We start from the raw sequence: 26,558 nt of genomic DNA, 5'->3' as shown, positions 1-26,558 counted from the left end.
ATGTCTCCTCTAGCTTTGGCCTAATATAACTACTTTACCTTTGACCTAATACTGCTACTTTATATTTGGCCTGATTGCAGTTTATAGTCTGAATATTACTACTTTACCTTCGACCCAGTTAAACTTTATAATCTGAATATTCCTACACTTTATAATCTCAATATTCTTTTTTACATTTGGCCTTAAAGCAGTTTATAATCAGAACATTGTACTTTACATTTGATGTATTTGCAGTTTATAATCTGAATATTGCTACTTCACCTTTGGCCTTAATGCAGTTTATAATCTGAATATTGCTACTTCACCTCTGGATTTGTTGCAGTTTATAATCTGAATAATCTACTTTACATTTGGTGTATTTGCAGTTTATAATTTGAATATTGCTACTTTACCTTTGGCCTAATTAAACATTATCATCTGAATATTACTACATTTTACAATTTAAATAATGCTAGTTGAATTATGAAACTTTAAAAGGCATCATATTTTAAGATAATGAACAAAATTCACACTAAGCACACTCTCAAAGCTGTAAAAAGGGCACTGAACCAATTTAAAGTAATTATATTCATAGCAAAGATATTCAGCTTGAGTGAATTCTGCACTAATATTATTAAAATATAAATACAATAATGGAAATATCTTTCAGTTCTGTGCTTCCATAGAGGAAAAAAGTTCCAAATAAACTGTTGATCTTGATATGGTGTGATTTAGGCTACTGTCCTTGTCATCTGAAAATATGCAGTGATTAATACAGCACATTTCACTGATACACATTACACCGAGTGATGTGACTAGCGCTTTGTGTGGGGGCATGATGGCTTAATAAAATCTCTGTGTAAATGTCACCTGAGGCTACATTCTCACTAACTGGGCCCATCAGGCTGCGGTGGGATCTGCAGCATGCTGCTTCTAAACACAGCCCATAAGGCAGTTTGTTCGGCCTCTTGTTTGCAAGTGCAGTCCATAGGGCCTCTTGTTTGCAAGTGTTTGAGGTGGGTCCAGAATGCCACAGGGCAGCTCACTAAAGCAGCAAGAGGGGGTGGATGAGCAGAAGAGACAGCAAGAGTGCCAGGAATCACATTAAACAACACAGCCCATCCCAAAGACATCGTGGGATTAAAGCAGCAGCAGCTCAGAGCAGAGAGAGCCGCCTGACTAAAGCCTGACAAAATACACGGGCCGAGAAAGTGCTGAGTAAAAGCTCTTATGGGAGAACAATATGCATTGTGGTGATTGAGTCTGCTTGTGTTGATAATAACTGGCACAAACAAATAAGCCGTCAAAGTAATCGTACACAGCCATATCAGCAAAACTAATGTAACTTGATAACTTACAAAACAAATCTTCAGTCAACGAAATCTTCAAAAGCCATTTCAGCAAAACTAAAATAACATGACAACCCACTAAATACAGACTGGGGACAAAGAAAAAACCTAAATAATCGAGAGGAGAAACCTCCAGACAGGTGTACTGAGTGATACAGTTAAGCAAATACATCCTACCACAATCTGTGGCATGCATAAAAATGCTGAGCAGGCACAGTTGACCTCAATTTTGGATCAAGACAGCAAGAGACGCAAGTGTAAGTTTTTACTGGGGCACAGATGGCAGGAGCTTCAGTCACAAAGACTATTCAACTGTTTCAATAGGAAGACTGACAAAAGAGACATCTGCATTGTGATCTATGACAAAGACATCAGTAAATATGTTGGAAATGGTGGTCGAATTCACACATTCAGTGAGCATGATGCTCAGGCATTAGTTGGATATGTAAGCTAAAGCAGAGGAGTAGATGTTCCTCAGGTAACTGAGAAGGTCAATGCAGGCCGTGTGTCAGCATAAAGAGGGACATTACAGTAGGGTAACAGTTCATAAACCCCTCATTACAAAGAGGAATGCATATCTGAAATCTCAGTGGTGTAAAAAAAAAAAGTGATACAGTTAGAAGAGTCATCCTCCACCATATTCTCCACAAGTGAGCGAGTGCATGTGTGGCTTACACCAAGGCCCAATCCCATTCCCTATTTTTACCCCTACCCCTTGTTTTCGAGTCACCTTGCCCCTTGGAATTGAGTTACAAGGGGTAGTGGTTCAAATCTTCCCCTACGAAATGGGACCCTCAAATAAAAAAGAACATTACTTCATTAACAGGCTACAAGTGGTGCTCTGTAGGCGACCCTGCCAGTCTGCAGTGATAGCAGAGAAGGGTAAAATTCCTTGCTGCTGGGCTTTAGTTACACTTAGAGCACACATGCCTTCAAAGAGAGAGGGTTGTGACAATTATTTATTATCACCCACCCCTTATTCTTCAGTGATATGAAGCTGAAGTCAGCTATTCACCAGCTTCTTGTTCAAATTTTCCCAGTCCATCTTAAATGGTGCAGCGGTTGTGATGTAACAGCTCCGTTTGGAGTGTACCTCTGAAAAACCACTGTTTGGAGGGCCATGTAGCCCTAACACTTTGCCCTACCCCTCTATCTCAACAAAAAGCGGGACACTCTACCCCTAGGCGTAAATGCACAAAACGGAGGGGTAAGGGCTGAGTGGTAGGGCCAAGGGTGAAATGGGATTGGGCCCAAGAGGACAGTACAGGCCTGAAAGCTTGACTCCCACACTGAAGGGGTCTGGTGGCTCTGTTATGCAGTGGGGAGCACTGTTTGAGTCCACCTGTCCTCTTAGAGAGAGAGGTCACTGCAAATTAATACAAAGTTATTCTGACTGATCACCTTACTCCTGTGCTGAAACTTTTCTATCTTGATGGGAGTGGCCTCTTCCAGGATGACCATGCTCTTCCAGGAGGTCAGTCCTCCTCACTGCACAAAGAGTCACCCAATTGTTTGATGAGTATGAATATCATGTAAATCAAATGCTATGGCCATCGCAGTCCCCAGCTCTCAACTCAACTGAACACCTATGAGATATTATGGATTGGTGTGTTAGACAGCCCTCTCCATCACCATCATCAAAACACCAACTGAGGGAATATCTTTGGGAAGAATCCCTTCAGTACAGCTCCAGAGACTTGTAGAATCTATACAAAGAAGCACTGAAACTATTCCAGTGGCTAGTGGTGGGAAAACACCTTACTAAGACACTTTATGTTGGTTTTTCCTTTAATGTGTCACCCGTCTGTATTTATAAATAAACAGTCAAAAAAATCTTCCATAGCAATGTCAGCAAAAATAACCTAATGCTCACAAGCCATATAGAAATATTGAAATATGCACAGAAGCCTTGGAGGCAACTGCTGTTTACAACTTTTTATATCTCTTTTTAAATATTGCTAATACGTAAAATTTTCAGAGGTATAAAAGTGGAAATCTCTGGACATTCGCTATCATCCATACAGTTTTATTTTTATGTGATCCCCACAAACACCAGACCTTTCCATCAGCAGTTTTGAGAGATCGAATGTGTCACAAAATGGATTTCAGAGCCTGTTTTCTTTCTGATACACTGTGATCTAGAGTCCTCTAAAGCCAAAAGATCTAAAGGTCTTGGAGTCTGAAAAGTTTTCTGTTGGAGAGAGATAGCACAAAAAAAAGAGTGCACACACAAATACATGTAATACACACAGCACACCCACAGAAAGCCATAGACACACAAAGAAACCCCAAAACATCATACAACCCATTTCCAATTCCAAAGCAGACGCTGACAATGTTTTCAAAGGTTTCAGAAAGTGCTAGGCACAAAAAGAAAAAAATAAATAAATATATGCAGTAAAAACAGTGGAACAGCAACTGGCATCTAACCATCCATTCAAAATGAATAAGAACAGAAAAGTATAAAGTCTAGAGGAACGCTAGCTGTTTACTGAATAGCTGTGAAGCAGGAGTGGTTCAAGCAAAACACACTATCTATCAGGGACAGAATATGAAGATGCAGGGAAGCTTTTCTCCGTTTATTCCAGTGGTGATATGGATGTGTATAAAAAAACAAACAAATTAACACACAAACAAATAAAGGAGTAAGATGGTGATCATGGGAGAGTGACAGAATGGAATAAGAGCAGAGGCATGTACATATGCACATCAGAACACTCTTAAAAATGTGCATTCTTTGCACGATGATGTAGAAGAACCACTTTTGACTACCTAAAGATCCTTTCAGTTGATGGTTCTTTAGATAAACATTTATGTAAATGAGATGTGAGAGTGTGAAGAAATTTTATAAAGTTTAAAGAACAGCCAAACACTGGTGTATGACAGAGTTGGAAACGTGAAACCATAACCATACCTAACCATAGCTGAGAACAGATGTATTATAAAAGGTTTATTATTCAACAGTTTATTGGTCGAAATATGAATGTGAACGATCAACATGCCTATGAAAAGTCTCAGCCTTCAAAAACAAGAGCCAATCAACTTCTTAGTAAACTGAAGGCAAAAGTCAGACTCACAACACTCAGACTCTGATGAGAGAGAGATGAGAATAAAAGTCTAAGCTATCTTAATAGGCTAATTGCTGGCTGCTAATGCCATCTTATTCGAAACATCACTAAACTGATGCTATGCTAGCAAAAACTATAAATAAATAAATACAAACTCTATGAATGTCTCTATGAAACTCTATGAACTCTCTGAATATCTATAACATTCTAATATCTCCTGGCCCTGTTTTTTTTTCATTGGGGGGCATGTCCATTGTTGACATTGAGAAATGTTACATCTGCTTGTTGGAAAAGCTGGAAGAACAGTCAAAACTTCAAACAATGACAGCGAACGCAATACCCGTATTGATTCCTTGTCAAATGCATTTGTAACATATCAAAAAGGTTGGGCCTGACTCACCAACTGTGCTTAGGAAGAAATTTCTTCTTAAAACCCACTTATGCACGTTTCACAAAGATTCTGACTTTCACCAATGTTTTCTTATTGGGGTCTGTTGTTAGGTAAGAACAGAATTTACATACATGCAAGAGCACAAAGGTGTGAACAGTTCTGCGGTTTAAAAACACGTCACGAATCTCTGATGTAGACTTTTTCTCAGGACCTTTCTCAAGAACTAATTTAAGAAAAGATATTGATGAATGAGGCCTGTTGTATTTTACTCTATTACATATATTCATCATTTAAACATTGAAGAGGACACATCCCCCCGGCCCCCCAGTTCCGACACCACTGCCTCCACATAATGAAGGAAGAGCCATTAAAGTGGAACCTGAACCTTCCCATAATGTGGAAGTTCTTTAAAACCTTTAAAGGGTTCTTCACACTCACAAAACTCTGTTTCAAACATAGTTCTTCGGGGAAACAAAAGTGGGTCTTCAAAGAACTCTTTTTGTCACCTTATTATTTTTAAGAGTGTCTGTGTTGGTTATTAATGGTGAGAAATAGTCCTGAATTACATGGGAAAAAATATCTTGTTACATTCATTTCAATTTGAGGAACATTTTTCAATCTTCTGTGAAGTTACCATTCTGGAAATATAAGATTTTATTCAGACAGCAAAGATTTACATTTATTAATTACATTTCAAATCTTCAAAAATCTAACTTGAACACATTATTATTGAGACTGATAAACTGAACTGCAAATACATGTATAATGAAATTTAGGGATTAAATAAGTGAAAGCAAATGCAATCAACCTGTCATGAAATCAAGGGAGTCTGCCATAAGAAAATATCCAGAAATATGATGAAGCAGAGGAAGAGACAGATATCCTTTTTCTATTGCTATGCAGCTGCCTTCTCTTACCACTCTATTACCTTTCAATGATATTTTTTAAAAGCCCCAGTTGCCTTATGTATCATTCTGGAGGTCAGGTCATCTGGAGTCAATTCCCAATTTCATTTCTGCCATCAGCCCCATCCTGACATTTGAGTGCGAATGAAAGATGTGTAATGAAAGGGCAAGCTGGGAATGAGCAGGGAAATGAAAGTACGGGACACCAACTGTGTTCCTCTGTGACGGGAGCATGGCCAGAACGCTGCTGATGAACAAACAGGACAAAGAGAACAACAGCCAGATGTGATGAAATCCTCCTGGACCAGCGTGCAACGAGCCCGACCGGGCCGGTCCAAGACAGCTGGCACAGCAACAAAAGAAGCTCATTCAGATAGCTTGAATACTGCATAAAACTGCCCATTCAAGATATTTAAAAGCCAATTTGAGGGGTTTTGTTTTGGCTGGCTGTAGATGAACTTAATAAATGGGCTCATTGAAAAGAACGGAAGTGGAAAAGCAACACTGCATCTTTGTGGTGGGTGTAGTAAGGGCCATTTAAGGGTCAGACAGGTAGTTATGGCAGTACCTTTCCTCTTTGCTGCACCTGGGGTGGGCCTCAGAGATATCCAAGCTTTTACTGAACACTGTTTTACTACAGCAGGAGACAAAGTGAACACACAGTCAGCATCTCCATGCAGTCCTGCACAATACACCCATTCTGCCCCTTCTGCAGGCCAAACAAACAAACAAGCCCCACCATTGCTCTCTCCTTTATTTGTGTGCATGGGCCTGACCAATAGAAACACTGTCACATTTTGTGCATTTACATGTACATAATGATCTAACAAGTGCAGAAAATCACATTTTGGCAATTATTAAATTAAAATATATTAGCACTTGAGTAATCTTATAATGGTAAACTTCTGGGTCTACAGAACTCACTCAATAATCACATTTCTTTTTAAATACACAATACATACAACTCTTTGCAATATACCTATAATCACAACAAAGACGAAGCTTGTAAAGTAAATTTCAAACTTTTTGCAGCAGTTTGCTTCAACAGTGGTTTACTGCTAACACTTATTTGAGAGGTTTTATGGTTCTAAATTTTATATTATGTGGCAATTCGTCACCATTTCACAGTTTCAGTCATGAATTAAACTGTAGACTTTACTGCTCCAGTTCTACACATATGCAGATGTAGAAAAACTGAAGATACAAGATTAATTAATGATACTTACACTGAATTACCAAATGATTTAGCTAAAATCATAGGTGTTTTTATCAGATTTCATGAAATGTGATAACAGCTTCAACTCAACTTGAGGAATTGTACACTGACCACTAAAATAATCTGGTTAATGCTAAAATAAGATAACTGTATTATTAATGTGTATGTAATCACACTCACTGGCACAGATGCTGATTTTAAGGAGTTAAAAATATCAGATAACTGAATTTGATATGTTCAATATTTAAATAGCTTTAAAAAGCTTTACTGAATGTAATATTTATGACTACCAGTTGTCACATTTCTCAGAAAAACAGCAGACACACACAATTCTTAAGTAATGTACTTAAGACTTCTTAGCACTTCTGTTAGGTTCTGTAAACTGTCATGACAGTGTTTTGAGTTTACCAGCTCATTCTCTATAATAATAAAAATTATATAAATAATAAAATAATAAAAATAATAGTGCTCAGCTCTGGCAGAAAAACAAAGCCACTCAGTTGAGACATTACTGCTGGAGACAAGGTAATGTTTTCTGGTATTTCTCTAATGTGTTTTATTGGATTATTTGGTCAATTGAACAACCTGAGCTGTGTCAGGTAAAGCTAAGTTAAACTACAGTAATTAGCACTTCTGTAGCTGCTGAGAGAGAATGTCCATAATTAGAGCTACCAGTAGCAATAACTACAGCTACCCAACAGGCACTCAAACTCACAAAGCGTGAAAAAATAAGGTAAAACACTAAGACAATGAACAAATTCAGACGAGTTAGATGCCAAAGTTTGGCTTCTCCACTCATGTCAGTTCTAACAGCTGACAGAGTAATCAGTGAGACACGTCAGTGTGGGAAGAAATTACACACAGAGTGTCTTGCAAAGACAAAAAACTAGATGTGAACATACAGCGTGTGAGTGTGTGTTCTGCTGCACCTCTGTCCGTGCTGTGTCATGTCGATGGCTCGTCGTGCTGGCACAGGTGATCCTCCATCCGTCACGCTCAGCACCTCCATGGACTTACGCTCCGGCCTCCTCTTGCCATGTCGGTTCAACATGGGGGAGTCTACTCGCTTTCTTGGGGGATCTACAGACACAAACACACATATACATAGCATTTCAAAAGCAGTCCCACAAGCACAACACTGGCTGCATCCACAGTCAATATCAAGCACTGATCTGGAAAGCTTCATTCAGCAGCTCCATTTAATCCCAGATTGATCATTGCTGTGAGTGCTTACTGCAATTAAGCCATTGTGGTGCCCACTGGGGCCTGCTGGTGTTGACTGGGAAGTGTAACAAAAAAGTGGAGTGAGAAAGTGTGGAGAATTGTGACTTTTTTTTTCTGTAACTGCAGTGTCGCCTAATGAGTCAAATTACTGACCCAGCATACAGTGCTGTCCATATTTAACTGGACCATGACAATTTTTGCTGTTCTTGTTCTGTACGCCAGCATAGTGGATGTGAAATGAAACAAGGAATTTGAGGTTAAAAAGTATAGAATGTCAGCTTTAATTTGAGAGTATTTATGTATATGTGGGCCATTTTGTGTGTGTGTGTGTATCTACCTTATTCCTGCGCCCCATGATGCTTTGATTGGCTTATGGACCGGACTTACAGTGAAATGCAAACAATCTGTATTTATTAAATGCTAATGACATCCTAACACGATACAAAGGAGGGAATAAATAACCATATAAAATAAAAATATAAATAAGCTTTATTGTTGGGAAGCTTAAATGCTTTTGTGCCAATGTTCGTAATTGATCTGTCAACAGAAATACCTGAGCATACATGAGAGCAACACTTTAGCCTGAGGGTCCTATCCAGAGCCTACACTAATTACTTATGCTAATAAAGGCTTTTCATTTCAACTTTTTAATTTTGTTCTCACTCTCAAGCATAAAACCATAAAGCAATGCCATCACACAGTAATGTTTCATAATCACATGAAATTTAACATATATTTTTTACCAGGTGCTAAGATATTGCTCTTTGTACGTGATGTTAGCACCAAGCTATTGGGGTTAGCTCAGCATTTTGTTGGACTCTGATGCCAGCTCTAGTTTAAATAAAGACATTTTAAGCTAATAACAGGCATGTATCTAAGTAACATTACAACAATTTGTAACAATTTGTAAATTGTTGTGTGGACATTTTGTGCTAGGCAGTTAGATTAGCTGGCAGTGTTAGCATCTACCATGTACTGCAGAGGTGTGGCTGTTGTTGACCTGCCTGCTAACCCTGGCCACTTCAGTCAGTGCTGCGCAGCAGAGCTACTGGCAGTTCAGTAAAAGGGTCTTTTCTGAAAGCACTATGTTACCCGCATCATCTTCCCTGGCAGACATCACAATAATCTTTACTTTGTATGCCTCAGTTTTCAAGTAAGTCTTTCTGTGAAGGCTTAAAGTTTGTCTATTACTACTGGAAGGTTAGCCTACCCTAATGAGAGTAGAATATATCCAGTTACAAAAAGAATATAAAGTATAGACCAGTTAAAGACAGTCTGTCAGCAGCAAACAGTGGTATTCAACTGCCAGTTTTTCATTTGGTAAGATTTTATAGGCATGGTTTTCAACAATAACAACTGGCCTTTTTCGATCAGTGATTATGAAGCCACATTCATGTCCTTTAAAGCTCTGCGCTTTCTTGAGAGGTTTATGTTCATAAAGTTCCCGTTCTTGCTGTACTTTCAGCTTCACTCGCCTACAGAGACAGCTGCAAACTGCATGATATCCCAAAAATGCTTCAAAAACATTTAATGGGACATAAAACGTTAACAAGTCAGCACATTTTCTGTGACTAGCTAAAACAGAAATGAACAACACTTCTGTTCCCCAACTGGATACTGTGGCCATAACCTCAAAATACAGCAGTCATATAAAAAATAAGGAGGATATATATATTTATTTTATTTATTTGCATATAAATAAAACAGTGACATCATCTCAAAGTGTATGGTACAAATAGCATAAAATGAAAAGAACATGATGTTTGTTTAATAGAAGTAAACAATATATATAATTAAAAAAAATATTTCTTTTTTGTCATTTTATGCTATATTTAGTGCACAACGTCTATTTATTTGCTGAGTTTAAAACATAACTCTTGCACAGGCCACATCTTATGTTTCTTTCTTTCTTTCTTTCTTTCTTTCTTTCTTTATTTATTTATTTATTTTTCCCCCAGTATGTTAAATTTAGCCAATAAACAGTAATTGTGCATTAAAGTGTGTAGAGGATGTGTGACTTATTTTCACTTAGAAAATCAATAAAACATAATTTGACCTGGGTGTCCAGACTTTTGTATACAACTGTGGGTGTCCAGCAAATATTAAAGAATTCTAAATCTTTAGTGGATAATAGAAAGAAGCAAGAAATTTCCATAGTGATGTGAGAGTGCACTGAAGGAATACCTATGTCATTGCGTGGGGGGAGGTTTTGGTCTTCATGGCTGGGGTACCTCTCTTTCCGGTCCAGCAGGAGGAAATAGATCATCTTCTCCTGGTTGTCACTGAGGGGATGGAAAAAGAAAGTGGAAGACTGGTGTATGAGTACCTGCTGTAAATGGACCTGGACACTTACAACACAGAACATGAGTCATAGATGTATTTACAAAGTATCTCCATTTAATTTCTACACAGAGCACAGTAAAACAAACAGGCCTTAGATCAGTACTCCAGCTGTGTGATGCTTTATGAATACCATCCCGAGGTCCATTTATCAGAGCCAGAGACAGTAAGAGGCTGTAGTGAGGAGCAGGTTGGCGATGAGTGTGCCACTTCTATATGATATACGAGCCCTCCACCCTACACCCCTAACGCAGCTCCACCATCCAGCAGCATCTCAGCCCTCAAATACTCCGCTCCCACACGAACATCAGCACAAAAAATGGAAAGATGGCAAAAAAAGCATGAAGCACCTCAATATAGAAAGAGAATGACTCAAAGGAGCAGATCTGAAGGGGAAAATAGCTGTACTTTGAGGCTAGGGAAATAACTGAAGCACTGCCGCAGCGCCCATCATAATGTAAGTGCTGTTTGACGAATGACTTGTCCAAAAGACAAGCTCAGGGTCTTTCTGTGTGAGTGCGTGTGTATAGATGGTTGAAGAAGTCTGTGTTGTGTGTGTCCATGTGTGCATTCTGGTGGGGTTTTGAATGGGCCAGCAAAGGCAACCATTTCTCCCTAGAACCAATACTTTTTTCATTATAGCTTAATTCTTTTGTATCCTGCTTGGAATCAAGTAGATTTATCTGCCTTATCTGAGGTTTATATAGTTAATGGTTATTATAGTTTAACTCTTTAAACTGCATACAGTGCATTACCACGTTATAGACACACAATTAGAAACAATGATGTAACAAGCTTCATAGCAGTTACTGAATAATTCTTAATTCCACTTTAAGGGATTAAAGAAGCAAAATGAAAAACTGTACCATCTCTACATCTGCTGTGAACATGCCTACTCACCTCCTGCAGTGGTACCACAATGGTCAGAGAGTAAAATTGTCCTGTTTAAAAACTAGGAAAACTCCCTTCTAATGATACATCTTGAAGGTGAGAGAAACTTTTGAAAAACTACAATCAATTTGGGGACAGATACATGAGTATTTAAACTCCTCACCCCCAAATGTAGAAGGAAGTCAAATAATGCTTTAAAGCTGAATTATCATGTCTGTATTTAATAGCCTCAACATCATATTGGTGCATGGGGGTTTAAAGAGAGACTGTCAGCAGCAAACAGTGGTATTCAACTGCCAGTTTTTCATTTGGTAAGATTTTATAGGCACAGATTTCAACAATAACAACTGGCCTTTTTCAATCAGTGATTATGAAGCCACGTTTATATGTCCTTTAAAGCTCTGCGCTTTCTTGAGAGGTTTATGTTCAAAAAGTTCCCATCTTGCTGTACTTTCAGCTTCACTCGCCTACAGAGACAGCTGCAAACTGCAGGATATCCCAAAAATGCTTCAAAAACATTTAATGGGACATAAAACGTTAACTTAACAAGTAAGCACATTTTCTGTGACTTGCTGACTATCGTGCCACAATAGTCAGAGAGTAAAATTTTCCAGGTTAAAAACTAGGAAAACTCCCTTCTAATGATATATCTTAAAGGTAAGAGAAACTTTTGGAAAACTACAAGCAATTTGGAGACAGACACATGAGGGTGGACTATTTAAACTCCTCACCCCCAAATGTAGAAGGAAGTCAAATAGCTAACGTTAACTGCTTTAAAGCTGAATTATCATGTCTGTATTTAATAGCCTCTACATCATATTGGTGTATGGGGGTTTCTCAGTGGTTGTATGATGTATTAGCAGAATGAATGCTGGATATTGTAGTGAGAAAACACTGATGTCAATGCAATGCTGCACTACAGAATATCATATGACACAACAAATAACTGTTTAAATGGTAGGTTTAGGCTGGAATATCCTTTTGACCACCCCTGACTGACTCCAGATTAGTGCAAAGCCACTCACTCATCCGACAACAGGTCCTTCATCAGCTTGTTCTTGTCCCGGAAGCAGCCAAGCGAGTGCATGCTCTCCAGCACGTCGGGGTCGATGTCGTCGGCCGATGGCAGGCTTCTGATGGCCACCTTCCTCGGCACAGGCTGCTCGGGTTCCGGTTCGTTCTTCCCCCCACTGCAACAATGACCAAAAAGCACCAGTGCTGACCAACAGCTCCACATATACAGTTTAGCACCCAGACACAACAGCCAACTTTGAAGCGAAAGTTTGGTTTAAAAAAAAATTGACACAGTTCTCCTGTTTACCCCAAATGTGTCTGATCAGCCAAGACATGTTTGGTGTCCAAAGTTTGGTTCTTGAATCTTGAAGCTACGTTATAAGCTGTCATAAGCACAGTTACATAGACTTGCTTATGTGGTTTCTGACACTATGACATACTGTTATTTATGCACAACCAATCAAAACAAAAGTATGGACAAAATTCAGGCCACGATAACCATTTTAAGCTACACTGTTAAAAATTAAAGTTCCTAAATGAAAATTTGATTTTTCATAGAACTATCACTTTAAGAAAGAAAATCTATTAAAAGGCTTAACCAACAGATCTCCATGAAAGTGAAACTAGCAGCTACAGACGTACAATTGCAAGTAATCACATATCTAACCATAATTACATACATTGAAAATTTCATGTGCAGCACTCTAAGAAAAGACACAATTAAAGCTTGGCAGATTCCACTGCATGACTCTGATTAGTGTATTTCAGCACATCTTTGTTCATGCACAATAGCAACAATAGAGAAGAGCCTGGCTTCACTGTTCTTTGACAGCCCTACTTGTTTTTGTTTTTCTCTCTAAGATCTCGTTTTCACCTGACCATTTCATGCATCTTCAGTATCAGGATTATATCCAGAAAAGGATTATCCACATAAAAATGCAGCTGTAAATACACAAAAGACACTTTTAAAATAGACTGAAATCCCATCACTCAAACCACTTCAGGAGGTGGTGTGACACAGATGTTCTACAAGTGTAAATACATCCGTTTCTTTAAGCTACATTTGACAATTAAAACCTCTCCCAATATATTACTTAACGGCACACATATTTCAATGAGCTTAATGACTAAAACATCTGGTTCCTGTAAACATCATCTGCCGAAGTCAGCGTCTTCCATTAAATCTAAGTTCACACGTGAACATGCAAAACTGTGATTTTCAAAGAGAAACTGTGGTTGTCTAAGGAGACAAGGAACAACACAGACACAAACACAGGTTGCTGTCTTATGAGATGATTTGCATTTTATGTGACAGAGCAATCGAGGGCCTGAATCCAGTTTCAGGTCCTGAATTTTGTAGTTACTGTATGACATGAAGTGTTCGCTCATTTACTTCAACAGTTCTGTTAAATGGAAATTTTAAATTTCTGCATAATTAAATAATTGAAATGTAAACAAAGTCAGTGAAAGTATTGTGCATGTGGAGAAACTTACTAAATTTCTTTACAGTACTAAAATGAAGACTTGCAATAGTTCTGAGTCAAGACCAAGACCAATAGTGGCAGAGACTGAGACAAGACCGAGATTAGATACAGATGTTTTTAAATATAAATAAAATTTGTTTGTAGTTAACTGTATATTCATTACTCATGATGTGTACATTGACAAATTACATTTTGTAATATATTTAGTAAAATTCAACTTTAAATAATATATAGCCTAAAATAATATTAATGATTAATAATATATTACAGTTTTAGTCCAACATTGCATTGTAACTGATGGAAGCAAATGACAGTGAGGTTATTCTCTGTCTCTTCTTCTCTAAAACCTATTTAAAATCAGCACCAAAAGCCAAGTGAACATAAAGCATACGTACATTCATTTTTATTATTAAATGAAAACAGAGTAATACTAAGATTCTGAGCTGCCCTCAGTGAGTGTGTGAATTTTGGAACCAATCAGCATAAACAAACATTAATATAAGAATTATATATAATAATATAATATTGTAATAACATTATATATAATAACAATATAAAATCCAGTTAAGCCATAATGGAAATGATCAATTTGATCCTCAACTGACAGTGAGCAGTTTTTAATTAAACATGTAGAGAAAGGATTGTTTTATCCTTTTTGAGGGTTTGAAGGTTTTGTAGTAAATCGCTAATGAGAGAAAAAACAACAGTTTCCAGTTAGCGCAGATGGAGGCACTGCACCAGGCTGATCTGGAGAACAATTACCAAGTCTACATAACCACAAGACTGAGACAAGACTAAGTCTAAATGACGCTGAGACCAAGACAAGACTAAGACTGGACTCAAGAACTATAACACTAAGGTCTAGATTTGATGTCCTCTGGACTATTGTAAATGCAACTGTACTGACTATTGTAAATAGTTCAAACTGTATCAGGATATCAGTCCAGATACAGGCTGCATGAAACAAGCAGGTGTAAAGAGGTTCTGAGATTTTGGTGTTACCATCTGTGGGAAACATGGTCAAAGCATTCTACCACACAGTGCAGGTGACTGGGGTGTCCATGGAGAGTCAGCTCAACGTGTCTTTGACCTCAGAAGGGGTATGAGACAGGGGGCCTGTCAACACAGCCCACTACTAGATTCTTTCTCTTTCTCTCTCTCTGGGAAGTCACACAGCAGGATCACGGGCATATAAGCAGACAGCTGAACCCCGCCGGGCCTGCAGATTCTTGTCCTTGCTGGTGACACGTGGGGACTGTGCAATTCATCTAACACACACACACACACACACACACACACACACACACACTACATACTACACACTACACACACTACACTTCCATCTCCGTTTAGACAAGCTCAAAACCCGTCTTATGCATTAGCATTAGCAGAGTTCCCTTACTGTCACAGTACCGTTATCTGCCACACATACATATTACAGTTAGAGAGATACACTTACATGTACCACGTGTGCTTCTGGATCTGTTCTAACTGCAAGAGGAAACAAAAAGAGTACAATCAGCTTTACATCTTCAACATCTTCATTCTAAGCAGTGTGAAAGAAGAGGTTATTATACAGAGGGCAACCACAGGCAGAGAGAACTGCCATCACTCTGAATCTGAGAGCAGATGAATCAACGTTACAGTGACAAATGATTTAGAGCTCAAAGATGAAGGTACAGAAAATGGCCAATCGACATTTGCATAACTGCGCCTAAAGGGGTCAACTGTGATATTATTCATAAATGTGCACACACACATACACACAGAGTAACTATTGTGTTGGAGGCATAGAGATTGTAACTAATATCCATGCAATGCAGTATAGTAACTATTCAAGCCTGTCCAGCAATCAACAATTTGAGAAACTGCTTAAAAGTGCATGGTACCTAGAAGCAACATTGTGCACTAGTAGAATGGTTGTAGTCTACAGTAGCAAGTAAAGTAGGCTATAGGTTGACAGAACTACAATCTTTCATTTCAAATGAGTTTTAATGTTATTGTTTATTTAGTAAATGCAACTTTATTTTTGTTTATTTAACTTATAAACAATACTAATGGCTCGAAGCACATTTCAGTAAATTCTGACATTAAGCAGGCAGCATATGGTATGTTTTACCAATGTCATCACTTTAAAAAATTAAATCCAAATCCGACCGTTTGAAAACTACTCTATTCTTTTACTCATTTTACCAAAGTTTTGACAGCTCTGTATCATTTCTGTCCACTGTTGCACAATGTTACCTCAAGGCAACGTTCCCAAAAAGGCTCCATCCCACATGTCATTTTTCATAATTAAATAATTTAATAATCAGCTACTTTTTATGTAAGAAAATTAGATGAAACATTGTCCTCATGATATATGCAACAGAGGGTTAACATTACTTAAAATCACAATTTTACTTTTTAGAAGTTGCAGATAACAGTTTGTGAAAACAAGAGTATTTAATATTAATTAATTTTATGTTATTTTATATTAGCTCATAATAATTCCTACTCATAGCTCACTGAAACAGGTAGTGAAATTCCGTCTTTACATTAGCGTTTGCAGAATTGTGATTTCAATTTGATGGGAAACTGCTGGAGGTACAGTTTTGTGGGAAGACTTTTTTGTCACGTTTGTCACTGTTTGACTTATTTATTTCATTTGTTTCATTAATTCATAGCAAAACGACAAAAACAGATTTCTCAGTGTGATGACAACAGTTTTTGAACTCTGTTAGTGTTTGAGGATGCTGCTGCTGTATGCCTAGTTTTCGTGGGACATGCTGCACCACAGAACAGGAATGATTTCAGGAATGAACTATGATGCAACACTGTTGAGGATGACCACAGGGTCTGTCCTCTCTGTATCTTTCAGCGCAGTGGCATGCATTTCATATGAACTCTGCAACACTGTGTCCTACACTGACATTCTGTTAGAAAATACATACTTCCACTGAGAGAGAGAGAGAGAGAGGAAGAGAGAGAGAGAAAGAGAGAGAGAGAGAGAGAGAGAGAGAGAGAGAGAGAGAGAGAGAAAGAGAGAGAAAGAGAGAGAGAGAGAGAGAGAGAGAGAGCAAGACAAGGAGAGAGAGACACTGCTGAGTAGGGCTGCTGGATAAATTTCAGGACTGTGATGTGACTGCTTACTAATTGGCAAATGTTCATTCTTTATTCATTTGTTTCACTGTCAAAAGATTTCATTGTATTGGCTACTTGAAGGATACAAAATTGCACAGATATAAGCTGACATATGGTAATTTATTATTTATTAATAATAAAAACTTTTAATCTTTGTCAAGAAAATAGTAATAGTAATATGATGCACTCTCAATGACTCCAGTTAGTTGCAGGAGGTGTCAGATGTCAGATGATCACAGCAGTTCAATGTGATTTTCCTAAGATTATAAAGAACGTAAATTAAGGCAACAACTGTATAACATGGGAAAATAGTGTGGGAGGGGAAAAAAGGCTGATGGAAGCTTTAAACCACCCCACTCTGTCAATCCACACAACTTCGCATAGCTGTGCTCTCATGCACCTGTGCTTTGTTTCTTACAGGCTGGAGTTTTGTATGATGTCAACCTTCCACAAGTCTTGCACTATGTAGATTTGTTGCTATTTGTTATTAAATCATGTGAATTAAATCAGTAAAACACATTAATGTACATCTTCTTCCACAAGATTACTGCCTCAACAGAAAAACAACCTGGCTGACACTAGTTACAGATTCTGCTGCTATCTGGAAAAGATTCTGCAAAATCAGTTTGGTATGGCATGACCGGCATCATCACCTTCCACAGCAAATCAGCTAAACTAACTAGCTAAGGGGAAAAAAAATCCCAGACTGCATTCTGACATGTAGATAAAGGCAAACCCAACAGTAGTCTCAGCCTCAGAGGTACACAGACCGTCTGATATTCACTGTACACTAAGATTGTCACAACTACTGGAAATCTGTCAGTTACATCCATGTGTACTAGTTTTTATCAGTATGATGAGAAGCAATTTTTTCCCAACAGTAGGCCTGTCAGAGCAAGATTTAATCACTGAATAAAAAAGAAAGTTTAACTGTAATAACTTTAAAACCTTAGTATTCAGATGTAAAGATACAGTCCTATGCAAAGGTGTGGGCATGTTTTGTTAATTAGGAAGTGAAACGCATCCTCTATAAAGAACACACTTCTACACATGTTAATACACAATTACTATTTATTTGCTGAATTTAATATACAGGAGAAAACAAAAAACAAAATGTGGCCTGTGCAAAAGTGATATTTTATGCTTTATTTTTTCCAAGATGTTAAAACTAAAATTTGCAGGAAAATACCATATTTAAGTTTGTAGAGGATGTGTTAACATACATTCACTTTTTCCTTATGTGTTAGCTGACAGGTAAGTAATTTTGTTTCATGTGGGTCTGTTTTTCCTGTAACGCTGTTTTGATAACTGCCTCCTCCTCAACATCAAACAATGACAACAATTTGTGGCTGGTCATCTTGCATGTCAATCAAATGGCCCCTTCCTGTCAAAGCAGGGAAGGACAATATGACAACATTTTATCATTATTGTGAGAAATAACATCACAATATGCAGTTTTGAGCATACAGTGGATACCATCGCTACTTAAAGAAGACAGCATAATAAGTGCTCTTTAAATGGATTTAATGCAGTGCAGTATGTGAAACTTTAAAACTCACTGTGTAGTTGTGAAAGTATTTTTAAATGTCGTACTGCTGAGCTTTTTTGTCTGCTCCATGTTGTCAAACCTCAGAGAAATGGAATATCATAATATTGAGTTTTTGCCATATTGCCCAGCCTTGAGTCAAAGCAGGATAGCTTTGGGGATAACAATGTGGTGAGCAGTGGTGCTGCAGCACTTGCTGCGGCCCTATAGCTGGAGTCTCTCTATAATAACAAACCTCTGGATATCCTTGAATTCCCCTTGAGCAAGCCCTGGAAAGCTTGTCAGACCTGCATGCCTGAGCTCAGCATGTGCTGGTCCTCTGCAGTATCTTAACACACATTACGCCTCTCTTTCTCAGAGCGGCCGGGTGGAGCAGGGTCGCACAGCACAGTGATAGATAGCCTCGCGCACGTCTGTGATATTAGCATTCATTGAAGAACGTTAGCGCACAAATCCAGCGCGTAAAGACAAAAGGGTCACAGTATAGCTGGAGGTGTGTGTGCTGGTCGGCTAAGCTCGCTATCTCAATATGCACACTGCTCCACAAACAGAGCAGCCAGCGCTACAACAAAGGGCACAGCCACGAGCACCAGTCTGCCTTTGAACCCTCAGACAAGATTTATTATTTATATTTCCAGACGTGCTGTCCCTCTCTCCTGCTCTCTCTCTCTCTCAAGCCATGTATCATTATCTGACCTATCCCAAAGTCACAATGTCAAGGTTGCTCACCACATCCAACAGAAATGGAGAATGCAAGACAGAGACAGACACAGCATGGAAAAACAGCTTCATCATAGGTTCATATGAATTTTTAGAACATTACTAACTTCAGAGCAGCATAGGTTGAGTAAAGCTGAGACGTGTCTGATTTATTATATCATCTCTCATTACACCCTCATGATAATACAGTGACAGTATGACATACAGTTGGCACAAGGGCAATGAATACTCTACAGTGGGTAATGAGCTGTTCTAAAGTGGACATGGCCGGGACGGTACAATTATTTGTGCCAACTGTATGTCTATAAGCATTACGTTAGTAAAAGCTGTTTCTTTGCGCTGCAGAGATGATATTTGACTATGTTTAGATGAAGTAAACTCACACCTACATGTGTCTACTTCATATTTCCGAAGTATGACGACTTCAGTCTAGTAATCAGATGTTGTACGTTGTAATAATACACTACAGTAATTGTCTGCTGTCTGTTATCACAGCTACACTGTCAGAAAAAAGGTACTGTACATTTTTATTTGCAAAGGTACAATCAGTACAGATGGTCTAAAGGCCCAACTGTGTACCTTAAATGAGTTATAAAGATACATTTCACTTTCCCTGAGGATGTTTGTACTTTTCATAGCCTACTATTTTAAAATAAAAAACAAAACAAAACAGGGTTTATGGAGTCACTGCAACTTAAATATAATTTCAATGGAATACGGAAAGGGTACTGAAGACACACCATTGAGGATACCACCCCAGTGACGGTTTAGTACCTTTTTAAAGCTAATAAACATGTAACATCAACCAACGTTATAAACAGGGTGGAAAATGTACAGAGAAATTATTCACAAATTAGAGTGAAGCATGGAGAAACAAATCAAAATGAAAGTCTAGAACTGGACACCAAATACGCAAAACACTGTAACCAGGGATGGAGAACACTTGAGTAATTGTCCTTTATTGCACTCTGTAATAAACTCAAGTATTACTGAAACTGAATACTTTTACTTCAGTACTTTTACTCAGTTACATTTCTAAGAGAAACAAAACCTTCTTTTGTCCACACAATATCACACGCTACCACCAGCATTAGGAGGGTAAAGGCTAGTACAGGCTTCCTCCAAGACCTGTGAAGCCAGCCACCACATCTTTTCAAACTAATTGTGAAAGGCTAATTGTGCTCTTTTGGACTCAAGGCCATGGATTGCTGTAGCATCACTAGGGATCAAATGTGCGATCTCCTGATGACAGTGCCAATGCTCTTATTTTATTTTTCATTCTATTATTCATTTTTATTAAAACATTCATACAAATTCTATTAAAATAAAACATAACTGCCCATAACTATGCTGATTCGTTACTGTGTATTGTAAGACCAGAGCCATCCATTATTTTCCACACCACACTCTGCCATATCACACCACCAAAAAAGAAACCTTTATATTTTTATATTTGAACATTTACTTTTTGCTTTTATTTACAGTAATAAGCAAAAGTCTTGGCACCCCTAGCAAAGTAAAGTCTTTTTTTCAAAACCATATTTAAATGTGTTCCCTGTAGAGGAAGAAAGGCAGCAAAACATGGAATTTGACTGGGGGTGTTCAAACTTTTATATTCAAACCGCTTTAATGTAGATAATTTTTCACTTTTACTCATGTATATTTTTGGCTCCATTTTTCTATTTTTAATTGAGTAAGATTTTGACACAACACCCATATTTTCACTTCAGCCCAAATTATGTACTTTCTCCATGCCTGGCTGTAACTGTGGCAATTAGAACAGCCCAAAAAAGAAGCTACTCCCAAACCACTGGAGATGTGGTGTTTATTGAGACCGGGGATGAAATACAAAAAGAAAGGGCTAACCGTTAGTCGTTTGCTAGCGTCCACCTCTATCATCCCTCGTAGAAGGTTCTGGCAGTCTGGTGGAATGAAGTGCGGCATGTGAAACACTCCCAGCTTCACTTTTTCTAACAAGTTCCGTAAATTATCGTCATCAAATGGCAGGGCTCCCTGGAGGAAAGAGCACAAACGAGAAACAGAGAAAGTAAAATTCAGGCCAGTGAGAAGTATTTAGAGTGATATCAATTAGAGTGCAGGATGAGGAACACGTTCTTCAAAAGTAAAAAATAGAGCAGAAGCAACTTTTTTCACAATTAGCTTTGCCTGGCACCTCTCTTGTCAACTGAGCAGTTCATCAGCAGTGCTGACACTCTACAGACATCTGTCTTTGATGAATGGCTGCTCCGTGGCTAAGCCAGACTCATATAACTGATGATCAGAAGACAGCCTAACTACAGGGGAGAGAAGCCGTCAAACAGAATCAAACGAATAGTGTTTTAACCAACTGGGCTGAGGGGCTAGGCTACGTGCGCAGCTCCTGGCATACTCTTTCCTTCACTGTTCTGCTCTGAGAAAAACTGAGCTATTTCTTTGGAGAAAACAACTTTGGTAGAGGCTAAGGAATATGGAAATAATGTGAATAGCAAAAATGATAAAATCAAATGAAAATACCAAACAGACAAGCTAGAGAGAGCATGTTGACTCCAGTCCCAGTGGCAGAGTACGGGAGGATTTTTGTGATTTTGCAGAAAAGTACATTGCCAACAGAGTCTGCACTATTTATTTAGGAGTTTGGAGCTTCAATACTGTGCATTCCAATAGATACTATTACATTTACAGCACTGCTACAGCACATACAAATCTCTAAAATAGAGAAGAGAAGAGAAGAGAAGAGAAGAGAAGAGAAGAGAAGAGAAGGAAAAAAAAAAGAAAATCCACTGCTAAATTAGAAAGGAGATATTTGCCCTTGTACTGGTAGTACAGTGGTATATGAAATATGGACAGAGTCATTCATTTAGAATGCTCTCAACACTGACCACAAGGTCTCTTTGTCCTGGAGCAGCTACTATTGCAGCCAGTGTTTTTCAAGAGCAGAAAAAAAAATCTACTAAATTTTCCACCATTTTTTTTTTTTACAATTTTTTTAAGTCAATAAACATTCACCAATAATAAAAATGTATAAAAACTGATAATAATGAACACCAACAATAATGTTTGGGAACTGAGGATACTAATTATTCCAGATTTGCAAAATACATTTTTGCCCATTCTTGCTTGATACAAGACTTCAGCTGCTCAACAGTCCGTGGTCATCATTGTCTGATTCTCCCCTTCATGATGCACCATTCCTTTTCAGCAGGAGACAGATCTGGACTGCAGGCAGGCAAATCAAGCACATGCACTCTGTGTCTACAAAGCCACGCTGTTGTAGCATTTGCAGAATGAGGCCTGGCCTTGTCCTGCTGAAATAACCATGAACTTCCCAGGAAAAGACGTCATATTGATGGCACCATATGTCGCTCTAAAATTCCAATATATGCCTCTGTATGGTACCTTCACACATATGCTCATCACTCATGCTATAGGCACTGATTCACCCCATAACATGACAGATGCTGGCTTTTGCACCTTTCGTTGATAAAAGTATGGATGTTCCTTTTTGTCTATGGCACAGAGAGCTCAATGTCCATTTTTCCCAAAAACAAGCTGAAACATGGATTCATTTGACCACAGCACACATTTCAACTGTCTTTCGCACCATCTGAGATGAGCTCGGCCCCAGAGAACTGTGGCATTTTTCCATGGAATTGATGTATGGCTTGCATAACAGAGCTTGAAGTTGGATTCAACAACTGCAGCAACTGTGTTAAGTGACAATGGTTTTCCAAAGTAGTCCCAAGCCCATGTGGCTGTATTTAACACAGTAGCATGATAATAATTTAGCATAATAATTTCACAATATTATGTATGGTAGATGGTGAAAGATCTAAATTCTTTGCAGTCTTCCTTTTGAACTGCTTGACAATTCTCTCATGAAGTTTGGCACAAAAAAGTGGTGAGCCACGACGAGCCTTTGATGGATGTTCCTTTTATACCCATGCTTGAGACTCTCACCTGTAACTAATTCACCTTCTTTTGTGCAATGTTTCAAAAGAGTGTAACTTGAATATTCTATAAACTTTCCATTCACATTTTGTCTCATGCCAACTTTTTAATGTGTTGCAGGCCTCAAATTCAAACTTTGTTTATATTTGCAAAATACAATCAAGTTGGTCAGCCAAAATAATAAAAGTCATTTCTTTTTTTTTGTCAGTTAAATAAACATTCAAGAGAATTAACAAATCACAGATTTTTGTTTTTATTGCATTTTACAAAATGTCTCAACTTTTCCTGAAATGGGGTTTGTACATTTCATAAAGGGTACTATAAGCCAATACAGAGGGGTGGACTTAAGTCATTTGACTTGGACTCAAGTTAGACTTGTCATGAATTTGATGACTCGAAGACTTGCAAATTGACTTTAACTTGTTCACTAATTACTCAGACTTTAACCTGAACTTATGGCCTTGTGACTCAAAAAGACTTGAGATCCAAAATGGAAGAAATGTGGAGACGAGCTGGCTGCAGAAAGAACAGATTTGCTTCTGGCTATAGGCATGACAGACCTGCAATGATACAGACCCCCTACATCAACATTGTCAAATACGTGCTACTGTGTTTATCCTTTGCTTATTTTATTTCAGACATTGAGTGAGACAAGTGTGACAATTATAGGTTCCCTCCATAAGCTGGAATCTCAACTGAACATCAATAAGACTTCACTATGTGCAAAAACTACCATCTTTTTTTATTAGTCAGTCTAAAAGCAGTACCTGCTGTGATGTGTTTGCTACATAAAACAGGCAGCCTACCAAGATCATTATCTTCAGTTATTATCTTCAGGTGTAGCCATATTTTTATTCAACTGTTAAGTTCAACAGAACTTCGGAATTTTTGTTAATGTGTAGCACTATTTTGTGTGCTCTACTGTGTCTATTATAGTTATCCATGTACCATAAAAAATAATAAATAATAAAAAAAACAGTAATCCTGATTTAAGAGCAGGGTACTTAACAGGCTATCACTAAATATGCTACATAACAACTACCATAACTTTGTTCGTGTTCAGGCACTAAATTTGCTGAAGAATGTATCCTGACTCGTTTAGGACTCCCACCTTTAGGACTTGGGACTTGACTAGAGACTTGCCTGTCTTAACTTGGAACTTGACTCAGGACCAGCCTGTCTTGACTTGGAACTTCATTCAGGACTAGACTGTCTTGACTTGGAACTTGACTTGAGACTTGCTTGTACTAACATGGAACTTGACTCAGGACCACCTTGTACTGACATGAAACTTGTTTCAGGACCAGCCTGTATTGACTTGCAACTTGACTCGGGACTAGCTGTCCTTCACTTGGAACTTGTACCGGGACTAACCTGTCTTGATTTGGAGCTTGACTCGACTAGCCTGTCTTGATTTGGGACTTGTTTCAGGTCTAATCTGTCTTGACTTGGGACTTGAGACTTGTTGTTAATTGCAGGCCAATGACTTGTTACCACCTCTGAGCCAAAATAATGCCACAGAAATAACAGTTAGTTTTTCTTATGAAAGTTCATTCACTAAGATATATTGAGTGTGAAACTCATCAAAAGAACAAAAGGATGAGAGAGCGTAATCGTTTAATGACTACAAAAGCGTTTAAAGGGAAACTACAAACTGGCCAGCACTCACCACCAAGAGAGCAAACAGAATGACCCCACAGCTCCATACATCTGCTTTTCTCCCATCGTATTTCTCCCCCTGAGAGAAAAGAGAAAGAGACAGAGAAGCAAAATCAGAGGTTACATCCAACTTCAACAACATATACATATATACATATAAAACGTCATCAGTGAGTTTTGTCAGTACACACTCACCCGGATGACTTCAGGACAGGCGTAATGAGGTGACCTGTGGAGAAAAGAGGAGAACATGAGCTTTAGTTCAGACTCTCAAGTGGGGAAAAAAGGCCACATACTAATTGTGTGCACAGTGTATACATGACAGTTTCTCATAAAACAGCTGTTAGTAGGGGCTGGGTGGAGAAAGCAGGCTGCAGACAATCCAGAGACTAACAAATGTCCCGGTAATTCCTTTATTATGTGCTGCCATGCTCCCCGATCATTTATCTGTCGTGAGTAATCCTCCTCTGCCGTGTGCTGCTGCTGTACTGATCAGATCCCTTCAAACTGTGCGTGAACAAGGGGCTTTCGTTAGACACAATACTGTCAGATGCATTCAGGAGAAATAACGATAACACACGAGCTGTCAAGGTTCACAGTAATAAACGCACTGGCTGACACCCGCAACAACTTCACACGCTGCCTCCATAAGCAAAAGCTATGCTAATATGAGCATACTGTTTTAGAGAGATGTTCCTCATTATACAAACAGATTCAACATTAACTATAACTAGCCAGTAAGGCAAAGGCAAAAAAGTGAGGAAAATCTCTCCAAGAACTAGAGAGGCTGATCTCACAAGAGAAAATCTGTGTGCGTAAAGCCAGCAGACCCATTTCACTCAGATCAGAAAAAGCTCCCACTTCATTTCTAATGACTAGAGACACCAAGACACTGCAATGCATATTAAGTTACCAATTCAACTTGTAATTTTCCAACCTTGAAATCTACGCCCTCAGTATTCCTCTTATTCTTATTGTTGTGAAACTCAAAGATATTGCCTTTGACATGCCGCCACTGAAATTACCCCTTTCGGCCATAATGGCTTTGATTAACGCGACATTTGTGGGACGCGACAAATCGCAGCCTTGCTCAGCTCCTTCCTCTCAAACAAGCAACTCTGAGATATTAAATATGGGACAGGGATATTAGGAGAGCAAAACTTTCTGCTGGATTTCTGGCGGATATGAGAGGGAATGCGAGATAAATAGAGGGCCATTAAAAGAATGAATGGGCTTTTTGAGGGAACCCCCACGGGGAAGAGTGTCAGCGCATTAATCCTCTCCAAGCTATTCGCTAGAGCTCATTTCCCCTTTCATTTACACAGCAGCCATCAACAACCACAATAAGAACAACAACAATAACAACAAAAACGAGAAACAAAAGTTAGGGAACAATTTAAAGGGCCATGAAAGACTAAAAGGAGTGGTTCGGGTTTTGATTGACGTGCCACTGCTAAGGTTTGTGTGTTGTTTTGTACTGTGAAAACAGAAACCGGCGGTTACTCTCAGTATTATTGACTAAGGTAGTGCTGTAGCTTTGCTGTCAAAACATATCTTCACATAGTGCTGAGTGAATGAAAAGAAGACATCTCTATATTTGAGGCCTAAAGGTAGGCCTCGGTTACAAACTGAGAAGATAATTCCCCATCTGTACCCTAAGGAGCCATTAACTAAGTGCTGTCAATCAATCTCAAGGGCAGG

General features: G+C 38.5%; 1 protein-coding gene across 2 annotated transcripts in view; it reads right to left on the bottom strand.

The window, feature by feature from the left end:
* Nucleotides 1-26,558, bottom strand: part of brsk2a (BR serine/threonine kinase 2a) — a 241,652-nt gene that overhangs the window by 25,125 nt on the left and 189,969 nt on the right. Inside the window, exons 6-13 of one of the 2 annotated variants that reach the window (XM_036575780.1) lie at nucleotides 25,053-25,086; nucleotides 24,868-24,936; nucleotides 21,117-21,263; nucleotides 15,321-15,352; nucleotides 12,389-12,553; nucleotides 10,317-10,414; nucleotides 7,838-7,988; nucleotides 6,261-6,326 (exon numbers count right to left, since the gene is read on the bottom strand). In XM_036575780.1, the coding sequence (XP_036431673.1) occupies nucleotides 6,261-6,326; nucleotides 7,838-7,988; nucleotides 10,317-10,414; nucleotides 12,389-12,553; nucleotides 15,321-15,352; nucleotides 21,117-21,263; nucleotides 24,868-24,936; nucleotides 25,053-25,086 (762 nt within the window). The remainder of the gene's footprint in view (nucleotides 1-6,260; nucleotides 6,327-7,837; nucleotides 7,989-10,316; nucleotides 10,415-12,388; nucleotides 12,554-15,320; nucleotides 15,353-21,116; nucleotides 21,264-24,867; nucleotides 24,937-25,052; nucleotides 25,087-26,558) is intronic. The other variant, XM_036575781.1, reaches the window with a different exon arrangement.

This window comes from Colossoma macropomum, unplaced genomic scaffold, assembly GCF_904425465.1.
Source record: "Colossoma macropomum unplaced genomic scaffold, Colossoma_macropomum, whole genome shotgun sequence".
In the NCBI taxonomy this organism is placed as follows: Eukaryota; Metazoa; Chordata; class Actinopteri; order Characiformes; family Serrasalmidae; genus Colossoma; species Colossoma macropomum.
The sequence above is the reverse complement of the archived record's forward strand: the minus strand, read 5'-3'. Positions and strand labels throughout refer to the sequence as shown.